Source organism: Triticum aestivum, chromosome 7A (assembly GCF_018294505.1).
Source record: "Triticum aestivum cultivar Chinese Spring chromosome 7A, IWGSC CS RefSeq v2.1, whole genome shotgun sequence".
NCBI classification, from domain to species: Eukaryota; Viridiplantae; Streptophyta; class Magnoliopsida; order Poales; family Poaceae; genus Triticum; species Triticum aestivum.
Genome location: NC_057812.1, coordinates 20,464,919 through 20,481,531, shown reverse-complemented (window position 1 = coordinate 20,481,531; position 16,613 = coordinate 20,464,919). Strand labels below are relative to the sequence as shown.

General features: G+C 44.9%; 3 protein-coding genes across 3 annotated transcripts; all 3 read right to left on the bottom strand.

Annotated features, from left to right (window-relative positions):
* Positions 1-6,797: 6,797 nt before the first annotated feature.
* Positions 6,798-9,751, bottom strand: LOC123150281 (uncharacterized). Its single transcript, XM_044570114.1, has 6 exons — positions 9,485-9,751; positions 8,591-9,296; positions 8,302-8,505; positions 8,017-8,210; positions 7,406-7,921; positions 6,798-7,150 (listed from the first exon to the last, which is right to left on the bottom strand). Exons 2-5 carry the CDS (start codon positions 9,015-9,017, stop codon positions 7,406-7,408), a joined length of 1,341 nt encoding a protein of 446 aa, XP_044426049.1. The 5' UTR covers positions 9,018-9,296; positions 9,485-9,751; the 3' UTR covers positions 6,798-7,150.
* LOC123150282 (uncharacterized) lies at positions 9,624-11,903 on the bottom strand. Its single transcript, XM_044570115.1, has 4 exons — positions 11,257-11,903; positions 10,880-10,982; positions 10,142-10,499; positions 9,624-9,993 (listed from the first exon to the last, which is right to left on the bottom strand). The coding sequence occupies exons 1-4, from the start codon at positions 11,443-11,445 to the stop codon at positions 9,624-9,626; spliced, it is 1,020 nt and encodes a 339-aa protein (XP_044426050.1). The 5' UTR covers positions 11,446-11,903.
* Positions 11,904-12,209: 306 nt separating this feature from the next.
* On the bottom strand, positions 12,210-16,080 carry LOC123150280 (probable leucine-rich repeat receptor-like protein kinase At1g35710). The gene is made up of 2 exons (XM_044570113.1): positions 12,774-16,080; positions 12,210-12,681 (listed from the first exon to the last, which is right to left on the bottom strand). The coding sequence occupies exons 1-2, from the start codon at positions 16,039-16,041 to the stop codon at positions 12,329-12,331; spliced, it is 3,621 nt and encodes a 1,206-aa protein (XP_044426048.1). The 5' UTR covers positions 16,042-16,080; the 3' UTR covers positions 12,210-12,328.
* Between the last annotated feature and the right edge of the window lie 533 nt (positions 16,081-16,613).

The following is a 16,613-nucleotide window of genomic DNA, read 5'->3' as shown; positions in this document are numbered from 1 at the left end:
CAGTGCGCACATATAATATTTCAACTATTTACACATTAAATGAATGAGGCGGCGGGAGAGGGAGGATGAGGCGGTGGTTGCCTTGAACAAGATGGAGCCCAATCGATAAGGGTCATCCAAGTTTGTGGAGCCCAAGCAGCAAGCGGCCTGTGTACGCCATTTTTTCCCGAACAGAAGATTAACATTAGTTTCGAAGAGAAGCTGAGAGGGAAGCATAGAGTGAATCCATGAGAGGGAGCGTCGCCGGCGGATCTCCGATATCATTAATTAAGAAGTACTAGCACATACACCCGTGCATTGCAACGGAAAATTTGATGTTTTGTGCAAGCATAATGTCCCACAGCACCATATTCATTATGAAGAACATGCTGCAACACAGCATCCTTCTAAAAAATGAACATAAAAAAATAAGTTGCAATTTAGCTGTGTTCATATTTTCTTTGCCGGGCATAATCTCCCACTGATTCTATTTAACTATAATCCTTTTTAATGATATTTAAGTGTAATTCTTTCATTAATTATCATGACGTCCTCACTCGTTTTAGTCAGGAATAAAATCCTTCCTTTTCTAATTTAGCAGCCCCAACAAATTGAAGCCTGCAGATCCTTCCTTTTAATTATCCTACCTTTTTACCTCAAATCCTCCATGTAGAATTTATTAAGACCGTAATCTTTCTTTTAGTTATTTCATCGGTTTACCCATAATCCTTTCTTTAATTAGCCACATTCATTTAAATATTATATTTAAGCCCACAATCCTTTCTTTATTAGCTTATCCGCTTAATAAGCTCGCCCTAAACATGACGGTTGCCACTCATATATTTAGAGCGAGTTGGATTAGTAAATGTGAAAGGCACATAGGTTGTTGGTTGTTACATTAAAGAGCCACTAGTAGAAAATAGGGCTTTGGTCACAGGGCAATATTCACATTAGTCCCAGTTCAGTCACAAACCGGGACTAATGTGAGCATTGGTCCCGGTTCGTGCGGCTAAGGCATTAGTCCCGGTTCACCTGAGCCCTTTAGTCCCGGTTTGAGACACGAATCGAGACTAAAGGGTGCGATGCCCTTTAGTCCCGGTTTGTGTCTCAAACCGGGACTAAAATCTTTAGTCCTGGTTTGAGACACGAATTGGGACTAAAGGGTGCGATGCCCTTTAGTCCCGGTTTGTGTCTCAAACCGGGACTAAAGGTCCCATTTTCAAACTCTACCCCCCCTGGATCGCCTTTTTTGTTTTGAAAAAATTAAAAGAAAATGATAAAAACTTCAAAAAATAAAATCCTTCGAGAGGTAGTTATATTACTACATCTACTATTTAGGAAAATTTAAAAACTTAAATTTGGACATGTTTCGCTTTAGTAACGACCCTTTAGTCCCGGTTCGAAAACCGGGACTAAAGGCCCTTATGAACCGGGACTAATGACCCATTTTCTACTAGTGAGCTAGACATGAGGTCATGTCTTCAATGCCCACAATGTTAACTTATTTTGACCTAAATATTTTTTTCGCCAAAGCCATTAGAGACCCATCGACATACAAGTACCTGGGCCAGATCGCTTAGCGTGTATAAACCAAACGAAAAGGACTAAACCAAATCAAGAATACCTATTCCTTTTAATAGTAGCTATAGATATAGATTTCTTTTAAAGATCACTCCCACCTTCTTAGGGTGTGACAAGTGACGCGGATATCTCTACAAGGTCTAGGTCGTTTTCCTACAACGTCACTTAAACCTTAATTCTCTCCGCTTTCTCCATTCACCAATAGTTTGCTTCAGGGATTTATTAATATAATGTCAGGGCCTTGGGCCTTATATCTAAAAACTTCAGCAATATTTTGTTTGGCACCCCATCGTGTGATTGTTTTTGTTGAAAAGTGGTTGTAATCGTTAGTGATTGGATTCTCTTTCACCCTGGTATAAGAAACCCATACTAATTCTTTACTAAAAAAACATACTAATTGTTACGGACGGGTTCTTTCGACGCACCTCCGTCAGTTGATCCCTCGAGATGCTCCAGCTGGTGGACCTTCGCCTCTAAGAGCATCTACAGCCAGGCATTTTATACCTATCTTGAACGCTCGGGCAGGCGGACCAGTCACTGAGGCGTGCGGCGGCGAAACTTCGGATCTATCGGTTCCCCTAGGGTTTTTGGAATATTTGGAATTTATAGGGCGAAGAGGTGGTGCGGGAGGCCACCGAAGTGGGCACAACCCACCAGGTCACACTTGGGCCCCCAAGCGCGCCCAGGTGGGTTGTGCCCCCCTCGGGGCACCCCTCTGGTACTTCTTTGGCCCATGTTGTTTCTTCCGGTCCAGAAAAATTCTCCAAAAAGTTTCGTCGCATTTGGACTCCGTTTGTTATTGATTTTCTGCGATGTAAAAAACAAGCAAAAAACATCAACTGGCACTGGGCACTATGTCAATAGGTTAGTACCAAAAAATAATATAAAGTTGCTATAAAATTATTGTAAAACTTCCAAGAGTGATAATATAACAGTATGAATACTTCATAAATTATAGATACGTTCGAGACGTATCAGAGGCGCGCGCGGCCCACCGTGAGAGACAGCGGGCAAGGGAGAGGGACGTGATGGAGCAGTCCGTGCACCGCCACCGCGGGTTGCTGGAGGAGCCCGACGAGACGAGCAGCTCCTTTCTTGTGTCTATCGCCGGTCGCTAACGATAGCGGAGACGGATGCTCGCCGCCTACGTAGGAAGAATGCGAAGGCAGTCCGGTTTGCCATTGAGCGCGAGGCAACGGAGGTGGCTCTGGTGGCCAAGCTGAAGCTACAGCAGGATAGGGCCATCCGCTGGATGAAGGGGCTTATCATCGTCTTCGACTCCTCGTCCAACGACGGCAACGACCACAGCTCCACCTCCTCCCCTGATGACCAAGATTCACCAACAGCCACGGACACTTACAGCTGCGCCGACAATCGAAAGAGCAAAGGTCCGGCGAGGAAGTGGTGATCCCGCCCCTCCTTCGTTTATATTATTGTTTTTAGTTGTTTAAGTTAAGAACTTGTCCAGCCATAAACTTTGGTGATCTTTTGGATGATGTAGTGGGTTTATGTGCATTTCATTGTTCGTTTGATGCGATTTGTTTGTCTGTTGTTTGATCATGTAGAGTAGTTCATAACGCTGCATGCGTACTATGGATATAGGGTGCTAGATATGAGGTACGCGAATGTGGAATCGATTATTTAAGGTGTGATCAGTCACTATCTGCGGCGCACCTGGCTTTTGAGTGCCCGGATTTGTTGTCCGTGGCTGTAAATGCTCTAAGGGCACGCATCAGCTTTGTACATTCTGATACATCCATTTGGCATTATGTTTTTCAACAGTTGTTTATAATGTTTTAGAGTTGTATTTCAATTTGTGATGCAATTCTAATACCTTTTCTCTCTTAAATTGCAAGTTATATCATAAGAGGGAGAAGTACAATATGGAAGGCCGCCGCCGCTCGGGTTCCATGAAGGCCACCACTGAGGCGACTTTGACGTACACAACCGGTGTCTTGCCTGATCGCAGGCCTTCGTCGCCCCTCTACTCAAAAACCAACCCTGATCCGTGCAGCTTAGCGCATTCTTCCCCTTCAGCTGAAGCATCAGCCGGCGGTTCCACTTCGATGAGCGGCGTTGCCGAACATGGGGAAGCGAACCACCATTTGCGTCGAAGCATATACCTTCAGGGCTCACGGCTGCCGGACATGGGGAAGACAATGGAGATACACAGCCGCCAGTCGTAGACTAGTCAAGTGTATCCACGTCATCGGAATGGATATCCACCGCCGCCAGTCATATATTAGTTTTATCTTAGTCCGATATCATTTTTAGTTAAAAAATATCAAAAATGTAATGGATTTCATCCGGTTTATATGAAACCTACTGTGTTTACATGTATTTTGTCCGGTTAGTTCAAACAGTAGTTGAATGTATGTGGATAGCGTTGGATGGCCGGCTACTGCATCAATGTCCGTCCACTGTCCCTGGACGGATGCCGAAGCATATGTGAGGGGCATTGGAGATGCCCTTAGTAACTTATTATGCGTTAGTAATCATTTGCTCTATAATTATATCTCTGAGGACATCACATATATGATTTGATGATACCGGCCTTGAGCGTTTTTCGAGTAAAACCATCCCCGATAATTACTGTATTCACGTGTCACGATTTGAGGGCCTAAATAGTACGTTGTGGATATAGTTTCAATTTGTCACTTGAGCTTGCATTTGCTTTGCTTGCAATCTTTTGTCAATCGTTTTTTCTAAAGCACTAAATGTTATATCTACAGTCACCGGTCCGAAAGGTTGAACTTCAAACTGGCAAAGTATGTTAAATATTTTACTTCCCTTGTTTAACATGGCGCAACAATGGTTCACCCACCCTAGACCAAATCACTAGTTATTGATGTGTCATTCATCAGGTTTTAGATCAGCATTAAATCGATGGGGATATGTTTGGAGAAGGTCTAAAGCTTCTCGGTGACAGGTAGATAACAATATAATCACTTTCTTGATTATGATGGCTCCATTTGCTTTTGTGGTCCCGTTAAATCTCATTTCAGTTGTTTTAAAATTCTCTTTTGTAGATTGTTTCTTGTTACTTGGTTGAAGAAGGATGGATTTACATATGACCGACATAACTTCAGCGAAGTAATGTTTCTAACCCTGTTTCTGTTTTACTGCAGTTAATCGATCAATCAGATTTTTGTGTTTGAAAACTCTCAGCTAATAATCAAAAACCCCAACCTCCAATTTTTATTGGCAGTCTCTTGTTTTGAATTATGAATTTACAATCATTTAACTTGCATTTTACTGGTCATGTTTCTATTTGTTGCCAGTCATTGTACTTTCAAATAAAATGTGCGAATGTATTTGTTAAGTTTCTCCCTGGTACATGGCACATAGTGTAACTGTGTTCTAGGTCAAAGCTATACACGTGGTGTTTGAATAAACAGGCAAGTTCAAAGCATACTTTGTTAGCAATTTGGTCGCCACACCCTCCTCCTCCTCCCGTGTCGCCCCCGCGCGGCGGCCGGGAGGAAACCCTAGCCCGCCGCCACCGGGTTCCCCAGCCCTCCTCCCTCTCGTCCCTCGCCGTCGCCCTGGGCTCGGCCGGGCAAAGCCCGCCCTCAGCCGGTGGCGGCGGGGCGTCCTCGATCTCTTGCAGGACGGGGCCGGCGCGAGGCAGCTTCCTCCGGCTTGGGCGCTGTGCGGGCGACGGGCGCCACGGCGCCGCGACGTGCTTCCGTTGTGGTGGGCTCCATGATGCATCAGGCGGCACAGTGGCGGGTGGTGCGCGCAAAGGTGGCGACGGCGCGGCTAGTCTTCGGCCAGTTCTCACGGGTGGCATCTTTGATGGCGTGGGCCATGGGCGGCGTGGCTCCGTCCTCTCGCTCGGCTGTGGTGCTCGTGGGGCTGGCTGGTGCTGCCGGCCACTGCGGGGCTGGCCGGGATCCGCCCGTGCTTGTGGTGGACGCTCGACGCCAGCGACTTGGTGGCGGTGGTGGTGGAGCGTGCCGGCCGGCTCTGATGCTGTGTTTCCGGCGGGCGGCGCGGGTTGGGGCTTCGGCCCGGCGTGGCTGCTGCTCCGGCTATGGGCTGCGGCGACGAGGTGGCTCAGCCCTCTTTGGCGGCTTCTTTCGCCATGGCGGCATCACGGCAGTTCGGCGGGCCGGGTGCGGCGACGGCTGGTTTTTCAGCGCCGGCTCGTTTGTAGGCGGTCCGTTTCGACTTGCGATCCCTCTCCCTCGTCGTCCGGATGTTGGCTTCGTCGAAGGGCAGGTCCTCCCCCAATTGTGATCCATCGCCCGTCTCACGCCCGGCAGCAGGACCGGCCCCGTCTCGCGCTCGGTGCCGTTGGACGGGTCGATGGAGGCTAGTTTTGGCCGGCCTACTGGGTCTCGCTGCTGGGGGCCACCCAGGGGTGCAAAAGGTGGGTCCTTTCCGCTCGTTTCTTCGGTTGGGGTAGCGGCGGGCCTTAGGTGAGGTGGTATCAAGGTCTTGGAGGCCGGGGCGGCGGCCCTGGTGGTGGCTCTGCGGTGCTCTTGGGCAGAGCCCGTGGATCAGTGCTGCCTGGTGGCCATGGCTGGCCGTGTGGGTGGCATGGTCACCGTGGGTGTGGCGTTCGGTGGCGGTGAATGTTGGCCGGGGTGAAAACCTGCTCTATCCACGGACGAACCGGCGGCGGCGTAGCTCGTTCCCTGCTTGAAGGCGTCTTCGTGGCTCTCATCGGTCATTGTGTTGCTCCAGGGGAAACTCTGATCGTCAGGTCGGGCGGTGGCGGCGTGTTGGTGTCGCCGCCTTGGAGCACACGGTTCGTCATATGCGGCTTCATCTCTTCACGGTGGCGTGTTCACGATGATGGACCCCGATTGCTATGTAGTGCTAGGGGTGGTGTTGCTGCGCTCAGCGCCTATATATCCCGCCTTGGATGTGTGCGTGTGTTGTGATGGGGTGCGTTTGTACTTTGGTTGTGGTTTATCATTGCTTTATTTATATATAAAACAGGGCAAAAGACTTTTTCGATAGCAATTGGGTTTCCACCTATCACCAGATCCACAAATTTCCTCCCCAAGCATCACCCTGCCGCTGCCCCGCCCAGGGTTTTAGATTTCGGTTTGCAGAATTTTTCGCCCCAGGGCGAAATGGCCGAAAATCGGGTTTTCAGAAAAATTTCGGGAAACTTCGGACGAAAAGCACAAACCAAAATTTGAATTTTGGGACGAAAAATGACCGAAATTTGAACGAAATTGACCGAAATTTGCCCAGAAATTTGAAATAGCCACAAGAAAACATGTACAAGCAAAATATAGAATCACAAAGCAGCAATTTACATGTTATACCAGATTAGAACTCCATCTCAATGGTAAACATCGGTTCAGAGCATGATATAACATCCAGTAGTCCAGATCTACTCAATAGGCTAGTTAACAGTCCATATTAGCCCAAGGTACACACATAACAGTGCATATTAGAACTTCAAATTACAGTCCAAAATACCCACACACCAATCCCTACTACGAGTCCAAAATACACACACAATAGTCCAGATTCACAATCCACAAGTCATAGAGCAGAAGTAATCGAAGTTCAAACCAGCGCCTCCAAAACACATCAGGTAGACTTCAATTTTCTTCCAGTCTTCAGTCTTGCATGAAACAAAAATGCAAATATGGTCAGAGGCTTCATAAATATTGCAATACAAAACATCAGTTATGTGTACATGAAACAAAAATGTCTAGCATTACAAATTATATAAACGGCATGGATGCTAGCATTGCAAAGTATGTCCAGGCAGTAAGCTTCTACCATGTTATTTATTACTAACGCAAAAACATGAGTGCAGTATGAAGAAAAATATACAACCAGAAGCTAGCTCATATAAGAAAAAGTAACTTGTTACCTAATAGTAAAGGGAGTTGACGTCCTTGACCTTCTTGGCTTGCCGTCCAGATCTACGATTCACCATATTTTCATCCCTTGTTACCTCAATATCATTCACTTGGCTTCGTGCATCTTTTTCAGCTTGTCTTGGCAAACCTTCTCCATCAGATTCATCATCCTCTTCTTGGCCATCATCACCATCATCAATGTCCATGGATCCATTCGCTTCATCATCATCCTCACTGCTAATGAACTCATCCTCCTCATCTTCACGTACCCTCTTTCCTTTCCTGCTAATTTCCTTCCTTCCAAGATGAGAGGCTTTCCTCCTTGAGTTAAGGCGACGTATTTCCTCCAACACAGCAGTAGCAGCATCAGATCCATCAAGGACTATATGCTCTTCATCCTCGTTCAGCCACTCCATCATTGGGTTTGATTCGTCATGCATAACTGTATCCATCATCACTGCACATGGATCAATTTCCTTCTCCCTATAACTCAGCTTCACAATATCTTCATCTTCTACAGCACGTAACTACAATGTATAAAAACAGAACCCAAGATTTAGCAAAGTAAATACTTGTAGCATAGCTAAGTTGAGACTTTATGCATAGACCATGGCAAACATACCTTCAGGTTGTAGCGTACAGAAACACTTTTGTGAAGCTTGCAGTATAGAAGGCGATTTCTTTGCTTCGTGTGGACCAAGGCAAAAGCAGTCCAATTCCTCTCACAGCCACTTGAAGAGACACACTGTGAAACAATTCTCAATGCCCACTTCTGCAAATTAGGAACTTCCCCTCCAAACTGGAACCACCACTCAGCTGCATGGTTAAAACAAAGTTAGAGATGCTAAAATGAAGTTGCAACATGAGGCAATAGAGCTAATCAATGGAGATAAGTATCGTGGTTTACTTGGTGCCATTCTTTCTGCGGAAGAGCGTGCCAAACTATGCCTAAACCTCCCACGACATTCCCTATAAGTGCTGATTTCATTGATAGCCAAAAGAGCGCTCTCAGGGTCTGCTATCTTCTCGATGACATCCGTTAGTGCAGAAGCATATTCTGGAAGGTTGCTCAAATTCACCCGATAATGTGTGAACGGATCAAGGACAGCAGCTGTATAAGAAAAGGAGAATCAAGAGAAGTTAATAACCATAAGAAAAAAGCAACAAAATTTCAGTTTCATTAACTTAGTATCTACCTGCAACCATTAGTGTCTCATTTTGCATATCTTCCATCCTCGGGGACACCTTGCTCATGACTCTATCTAACATCTGTGACCCACCACCAAGATGAGAACTCATCTTTTGTATGGCTGTCATCATAGTCTTCTTGAAACCAGATAGAGTACATTTCTTTTGTGTATCAGCATATCTGAGGGCTACATAGAGTGGCTCAAGCAAATCAAGAACCCATTCTAAGGCTGTCCACCACATGTTACTGGATAGCAACTCTTCAGCAAACACATGGTCCGCATCATTCTTCCAAATACTGTTCTTCCAGTCGTCGGACACCATCCATTTCCTAAATTTATCTTTCTTCTCCAAATAACTCTCAAGGAACATAAACACAGTTCCAAACCGGGTGGCATTCGGTTTAATCAGCTCACCACCAACGTTCTTCCTCATGCTATCATGTAGGTTGTTGTGATTATAAAAAAAACCTACAGATTTGCTTGGCACTTTTGACTATCACATCAACCTCAGGAAACTTACCTATGTCTTTAAGCATTAGATTAACCGTGTGGGCTGCACATGGCTGCCAAACAATATGACTGAATTCTGGTTGTTCAACAAGAGTTTTACAAGCTTTCTTGTAATTTGAGCCATTATCAGTAACAATCTGAACTACATTTTCGTGGCCTATCTCTTCAACAACAACCTGTTTAATCTCTCTATAGAGAAATTCTGCAACGTAGACAAAGTACTCTATTATAAACGTTTGGCTTCCTCAACTTGAAATGCATCATGATATCAAATAAAAACAGAACAAATATGCTAGAATTAATAACAGAACAGAAATATAGAGCATCATAGTAGAAAGAATTGCAATAGTCATAATTAACCAGAAATAACCCTTTCTCAAAAAATCTAACCTGAATTTTGAGACTGGCCAGAAGCATCAATGGATTTATGGAAGAACATCCGTGTATTGCAATAGACCATGAAATTGATAAGACTCATGCCAGTAGGCCCAGTCCAGGAGTCACACATAACAGTTACACCATAGTTCTTTCAATCTTGCTTGAATAGCTTCAGCCACTCTCGAGACTCTTCATAATTTTTGTCTAAATACTCCCCATCAATCTCTTTTCCAGTTGGAATAGGAGCAGCACCAAGATTTTGAGTGATCTTCATGGCAGCCTGAAAATATGGACAGTCAGCTTTTCGACCAGCGATGTCATTTGCATGAAAAAACTTCGCCCAAGCTTGGCCAACAGCATCCCTTGAGCTGCTATCCATAGCAGTGCTGATCTTGGGTTGCATTGATACTTTGTTGCTCGACAATTGCTTGTCAAAGTAGGCTGTGATACTCTGTTTCCCAAGGGAAACGCGAACACCACTGCCACTACCACGCCTCCTCTCAACTGCACGAGATACATTCCTGTAAAACATAAGTAAAAAAAGTTCAACTCAATATGTATGATGATATCAAGTAAAGCAAGAGTAAGGCATAATACAAAGAACTCTAAATGCATCATGATATAAAGTAAAACCAGAATAAGACAAAATAAAGTAAAAACAGAACATTCCTGTCTCTTAGTGACTCCCGTAGTGCCATATGAATTTCTTCATCTTTATCATCATCAATATTTATCACACCATTTCTCTGGTACATCTCATCCATCAACTCACGTTCAAATCTAAGCTTACGACTTTCCTTCTCCCTCTTCTTTTTCCTCATCTCAAGCACGGCCTTCCTCATTATATCATGCACATTTCTTGGAACATTTGGGCACTCCTTCACTTCACCTACTATCTTGCCAAGATGCTCTTTGAAGCGGGTTGCACCTCCTCCAGAATTCTTCATGTTGCAATACCGACAATGAAATCCTCCTCCGTGCTTGGGGCCATGGTTCCACACATGATGTATGTCGTTGGTCTTAAGTCCTGCATTTCAAAATGAAAGCACCATGTTAACAATGAAACGAATAAACCACTCTTGTAATAGGCAAAAACAATGCATACATTGCATAGGCAAAAACAGAATTAAACAACTAAACAAAAATAGACAGAACAGAATTAAGCACAAGTAAAAAATGCATTGGCAGAAACAGAACTAAGCAAGCAAATGGAATTAGATTTCCACAAAATATGCGTAGGTAAAATCAGCATTAAAAAACTAAACAAAACTAGAATAAGTACAAGTAGTGCTAGTAAGAAATTACAGAACAGGTAGAATTAAAATCATTTAGGTGCTTCACAAATTACAGGGGTAAAACATAGGGAACAAAGAGAAATACAAAAAGCAAGAGTAACACGGTATCAACCTTTAAAAGGTGCCTCTCTTGTTGTTGAACCATTCCTGATCAGACCATCATCTTCATCGTCTAAGTTGACAGTATCACTCCTTCTAGCATCGATGCCTACCCTCTTACGAGAGGAGCGTATAAAATACCGGTGTTAGTTTTCATCAAGAAGAACTTTTACAAGCTATAGCTTACATAAGCTAGAATTAAACATCTACGTAGCATAAGCTAGCATAAACTACGCAAGAAGATCTACTGATTCAAATTAGGACGGCCGGCCGGAAAGTAAAACTGCTACAAAAGCTAGCAACCACATGTATTACGTAATCTATCTACAAACTATATGCTAACGCAAATGCTAAATAAACATGCACGCACAGTAAGGCTGAAAGGCTCACCTTGCCCAGCTTGTGCATCGGCAGCTCCAAAGCCGCTGCCCAAGTCCAGCCCCATATTCGGCCGGACGTGGCCACGCCCCATGGCTCCCTCATTGTCGACCCAGTCGCCCCCTGACCTCGATCTTCTATGGCTGCCACCGCCAACTGGGTCGCCGGCCGGACGGCTGCTGTCGAGAAAGCCTTCCTCATCCATGGTCGCGGATGGAAGAAGGGGAGAACGGACTATGGGGAGGGACAGGGAGTGGTGATCTCTCGAGGCGACGGGGAGGAGGGAGATGGGCAGAGACGGCGCCGCGCCCCCGCCTCACTCGGCTTCGTTGTCTGCAGCCGCCGCACAGAGGAGTGGAGAGTGGAGAAAATGAAATTAGGGCTACGGTAGGGTTTGGTTTGAGCTTTTATAGCACAAGGTTCTATCTATGGGCTGTACTGGACCATGGGCCGGGCTGGAAATTCAAACGAGGCCGAATTGTTTTGACCGGATTGAACATTTACCGGGCCCAACCGAAATGGGCGGATTTCGGCCACTTTTCGGTTTTTCGGTCCGAAATCCAAAACCCTGGCCCCGCCGTCGCGGCTGCGGGCGCCACGCTCGCAATGCTCCTCCTCGCCGCAGCAACCACCGTCTGTCGCCCGGACTACCTCCTTCTGTCCGCCAGCAATGACCCTGATGCCTTCACCCAGGCACGCACGCTGCACTCCTCCCTGATCTGATTGATTTGCTCCTCTTCCATGGGGAGTTCTTTCCTCAGATTGTGTGGCTTCTTTTGACTCCCTTCACAGGGTAATGCAGTGCGAATCCCTTCTTGCTGCAGCCCCAAGTGACACGAACAGCTAAAAGGCTCGAGCACCTTGTAAGGCTATAAGGACCAAAAGGAGACGTCCGAGAGAGGATGCAGATGGATTTATTTATCAATGTTTTACCGAAATAGCAGGAGCTCTGCCATACAAAATATATTTAGATGTAGTTAATTGCCAACCAGTAGGTGCGAATGATATATAGCAGAAAACAAGCTATCTAGCGAATAAAATGATGTGTTATATACAGTGTCGGATGTAATAATCAGATGAACATTCACGACCAGCAGGCAGGGATGACAATGCTAGTGTGGAGATAATCAAGATTATTAGCAGGTCGCTCAGCTGCTGACAACACCTTGGTTACTTGCTGCATCGTCGGACGGTGCGATGGATCGGGCTCTATGCACCGAACAGCGATGGCGACCACTTGAAATATCTTAGTTGCGACCTCAGCTTCAGGGAGTGGGAGCCGGGTGTCCAGAAATTTCTCAATTGATGTACTATTTTTGTTGTTGCCCATGGACAAAAGGAAATCACCTGGATGATGTCCCATGAACAGCTCTAGAACAAGTATCCCAAAGCTATAAACATCGCACTTCTCCGTCACCCTTGTTGTGTATGCAAGCTCTGAAACATCAACACTAGAGAGTTAAAACATAGAGGTACTTGAAATAATGATAAGATTATTGATGTAAGCAACATAGATATAATAATTTTACCTGGGGCAAGATATCCTTTTGTCCCTGCGAGACTAGTGCAGTTCGATGCATCCACATCTAGTATTTTCGCTAGACCAAAATCTGAGATGCAAACTCTAAATTCCAGGTCAAGCAAAACGTTGTTGCTTGTTATATCTCGGTGGACTATCGGTGCGAAGCAGTCATGATGCATGTAAGACAAAGCATGAGCAACATCGCAAACAATATTTAACCTCTTCGGCCAATCCAATTCAACTGCAGTTTCTGTACCCTTCAAAGATGCTGATAAGCTTCCTCTATCCATGTATTCATACACAAGAAATCTTCCTTGGGTTGCAGAGCAGTAACCAAATAACTTTGCAATGTTCCGATGTCGAATATACATCAATGCTTGTATTTCACGGTTAAATTGCTCATTATCTTCCATCATATGGATCTTTTTCACTGCAAACAATTCACCTGTTGGTAACTGGACTCTGTAGACTGATCCATTACCTCCAGATCCAATGCAATGAGCGTTGCTGAAATTGTTTGTGGCATCAACAATTTTCTTGTACACATCTTCCCCATCAAAATTCCAAATGGTGAACATCTTGGTTTGTTGTGATTTATCTATAACTGCTGTCTTGGTTTTCTTCTTTTTGCACTGCCATGTTACCAGTGCAATGACAAACATAAAAGATGCAATTGCGGCTATTATAGAGAGTAAAATAGCACCAGAATTTTTCCCTTGTTCACTACTTTGAGGAAGATCACAAGGGGGCAAACCTCTTACAACACCACACAATTTCTTATTATGCTTAAACCATTTGATTGGAGCCTCTTCAAAGAGCCTAGTATGTGGCACTGACCCTTCTAATTTGTTGTATGACATTTCCATGTATAGGAGGCTGTTCATGCTCTGGAATGATGGTGGAATGCTGCCGTTCAGTGCATTGTGAGAAAGATTCAAGGCTTCAAGCATAGTAAGACCACCTAGTTGACTAGGAATAGCGCCATCAATTGAATTTTCACTTAGATCCAACATATCTTGTAGGTTTACCAACATCCCTAGTTCATTAGGAATTATACCATTGAAGTGATTATGGCTCAACTTTAGAGAGTGAAGCTTCAAACAATGCTGAATTGATCCTGGTATCTGCCCAGTTAGGTTGTTTGATGATAAATCTAGATATTCCACATTTTTCAGTGATCCAATTTCTGCGGGCATATTTCCCTGGAGCAAGTTACCAAAAAGGCTCAAACTGAACAACATCGTTATATTGCCGATTTCTGGAGGAATTTGTCCTTCAAGCTTATTTGATGAAACATCAAGTATCCCCAACCAAGATAATTTCCCAATACTTGATGGTATTACTCCGGTTATATTGTTTTTTGATGCACGTAGCACTGTAAGATTGTAGCACTCAGCCCAACGATGAGATAGTTTACCAAATAGTTTATTTGAACTTATATCAATATAGACAAGATTTGGATGAGCTCCCATCTCGGTGATATCTCCTTCGAGGTAATTCCGTTCAAGTCGAATCCTGACTAGGCTTGTACAACTTAGCAAACTTGATGGCAAGGGTCCAACCAAGTTGTTGTCGTTAACGATCAAAAATTGTAGCTGACCTCCCGCACAAAGACCAGATGGCAAGGAACCAGAGAGGTTGTTAAAAGGGAGTTGCAGTTGAACTAGGCTCGTTAACTTGCCAATTCCTTGAGGAATAGATCCAGAGAGTTGGTTTTGTGCAAGGCATAACTTGGTGAGCTTTGTCAAACTTCGTAAGCTGTTTGGGATGGAACCTGATAGTTTGTTAATATTAAGATCCAACTCCTCTAAGTTCACAAGGTAACCCAATTCTCGTGGAATTCGCCCCGAAAGTTGGTTCATAAAAAGGCTTAATATATTGAGTTTTGTCAGATTGCCTATGGTGACTGGGATAGGACCTGAGAGTGTATTAAAAGTAAGATCCATGTCATTTAAGTTCACAAGGTAACCTAATTCTTGTGGAATCTGACCAGAAAGTCTATTGCGTGAAAGAATTAAGACAGTGAGCTTGGTCAAATTACATAAATTTCTTGGAATGTTCCCTGAGAGTGTGTTTTCATATAGAGCCAATTCTTTTAAGTTCATCATATAACCTAGCACCCGTGGAATTTGCCCCGAAAGTTGGTTCTGGAAAAGGTATAATCTAGTGAGTTTGGTCAAATTCCCTATAGTGATTGGGATAGAACCTGATAGTGTGTTTGTATTAAGTTCTAATTCCTCCAAGTTAACTAGCTGACTTAATTCTTGTGGAATTTGACCAGAGAGCCTGTTGCCCCATAGAGATAAGATAGTGAGCTTCGTCGAATTAAACAAATTTATTGGAATGGAACCTGAGAACGTGTTTTGACAAAGATCCAAGACCTTTAAATTCACTAGATAACCTAAATCTTGTGGAATTTGGCCAGGAAGTTCGTTCTGTCCAAAATACAAGGCAGTGAGTTTTGTTAAATTTCTCAAGTTATTTGGGATGGAACCTATCAGCTTGTTTCGGCTAAGGCCCAGGTCCTTTAAATTGACCAAATGACCAAGTTCTCGAGGGATGTGTCCAAAGAGTTGGTTGGCGTCAAGGTACAAGGTAGCAAGTTTTGTCAAGTCACATATATTGCTTGGGATTGAGCCGGAAAGATTGTTATTAGAAAAATCTAATGTAACCAAGTGCTTTAGGTGGCCTATTTCAAAGGGGATTTGACCAACCAAGTGATTGACCGACAAGGTGAGGTTCACAAGATTACTCATGTTGCCTATGTGCCTTGGTATTCCACCGGAGAGTTCATTTTCATTAAGCATTAAGGAGCGTAATTTTGTGAGATTTGCTAGGCCTAGTGGAATGGAGCCTCTTATCTGGTTGCCTTGTAGAAGCAGAGCACGGAGCTCTCCGAGGGCCTCAATGCCGGCAGGGATGCTCCCGCTGAGGTGGTTGTGCGAGAGGTCGAGGCGCGTCAGGGTCGCCAAGGCTGAGAAGTCGAGTGGCCCCAGCGCCCCTCTAAGCCGCATCCCCTGCAGAGAGATGCCGCTGATCACCGGCCGGCGATGTTGCCCTGTGCACGTGATGCCACGCCAGCTGCAGGGCGCCGACATGTTCTCCCAGGACAGCAGTGTGTGCTGGCTTTGGTCGTCGAGGCTGGCTTTCCAGACGAGGAGCGCCCTCGCCTGTCCTGCAAGCACCGCCCCCTCCGGTACGAGTGCAGCGGCGGTGGCCATCATCATCATCATCGTCGCCATCACGGCGAGCATCTTGGGTGGCTCCGTCTCCATGGCTAGCTAGGCTGGATGGAATTTGCTCTGGTGGTTGTGAGAGCTAATGGCCGCTAGCACGCTGTTTAAATAGTGGATGGACGAACGCACACGTACATCTGTCCATATGTTCACGGTGACCATGCTGGACATGAAAGTCAAAGTCATTCGTACGTTCTGGGGCCATGTGCATACCGATCTGCGGATGGCTGGGTTCCATTATCTCACACGGCAAATATATGCTGTAGATTCCAATAATTGGATGGATACTGGGGTCATATAAGTCGGCTGCCAAACATCCGATAGATACATAAAGCAAACTAGGCAGCCAAATGATGGGTGGCGTCGCTCTCGTTGCTTGACCGAGAGAATGGGAGCCGCAAATATGGTATGCATTCTTCCGAAAACTTTGAAAGCAAGACGTGCGTTAGACAGCACCACGAGATTGGCCTTCAAAGGTACTGTAGTAATTTGGATGTATGCTACCTCAACCACCACTAGAATTTCCCATTTGATTTACCGTGGAAAATTCTCGAAATAAGCTTTCGTCCCGCTTTATAAATAAAGCCATCAGCACCGTCACCACATCCAAA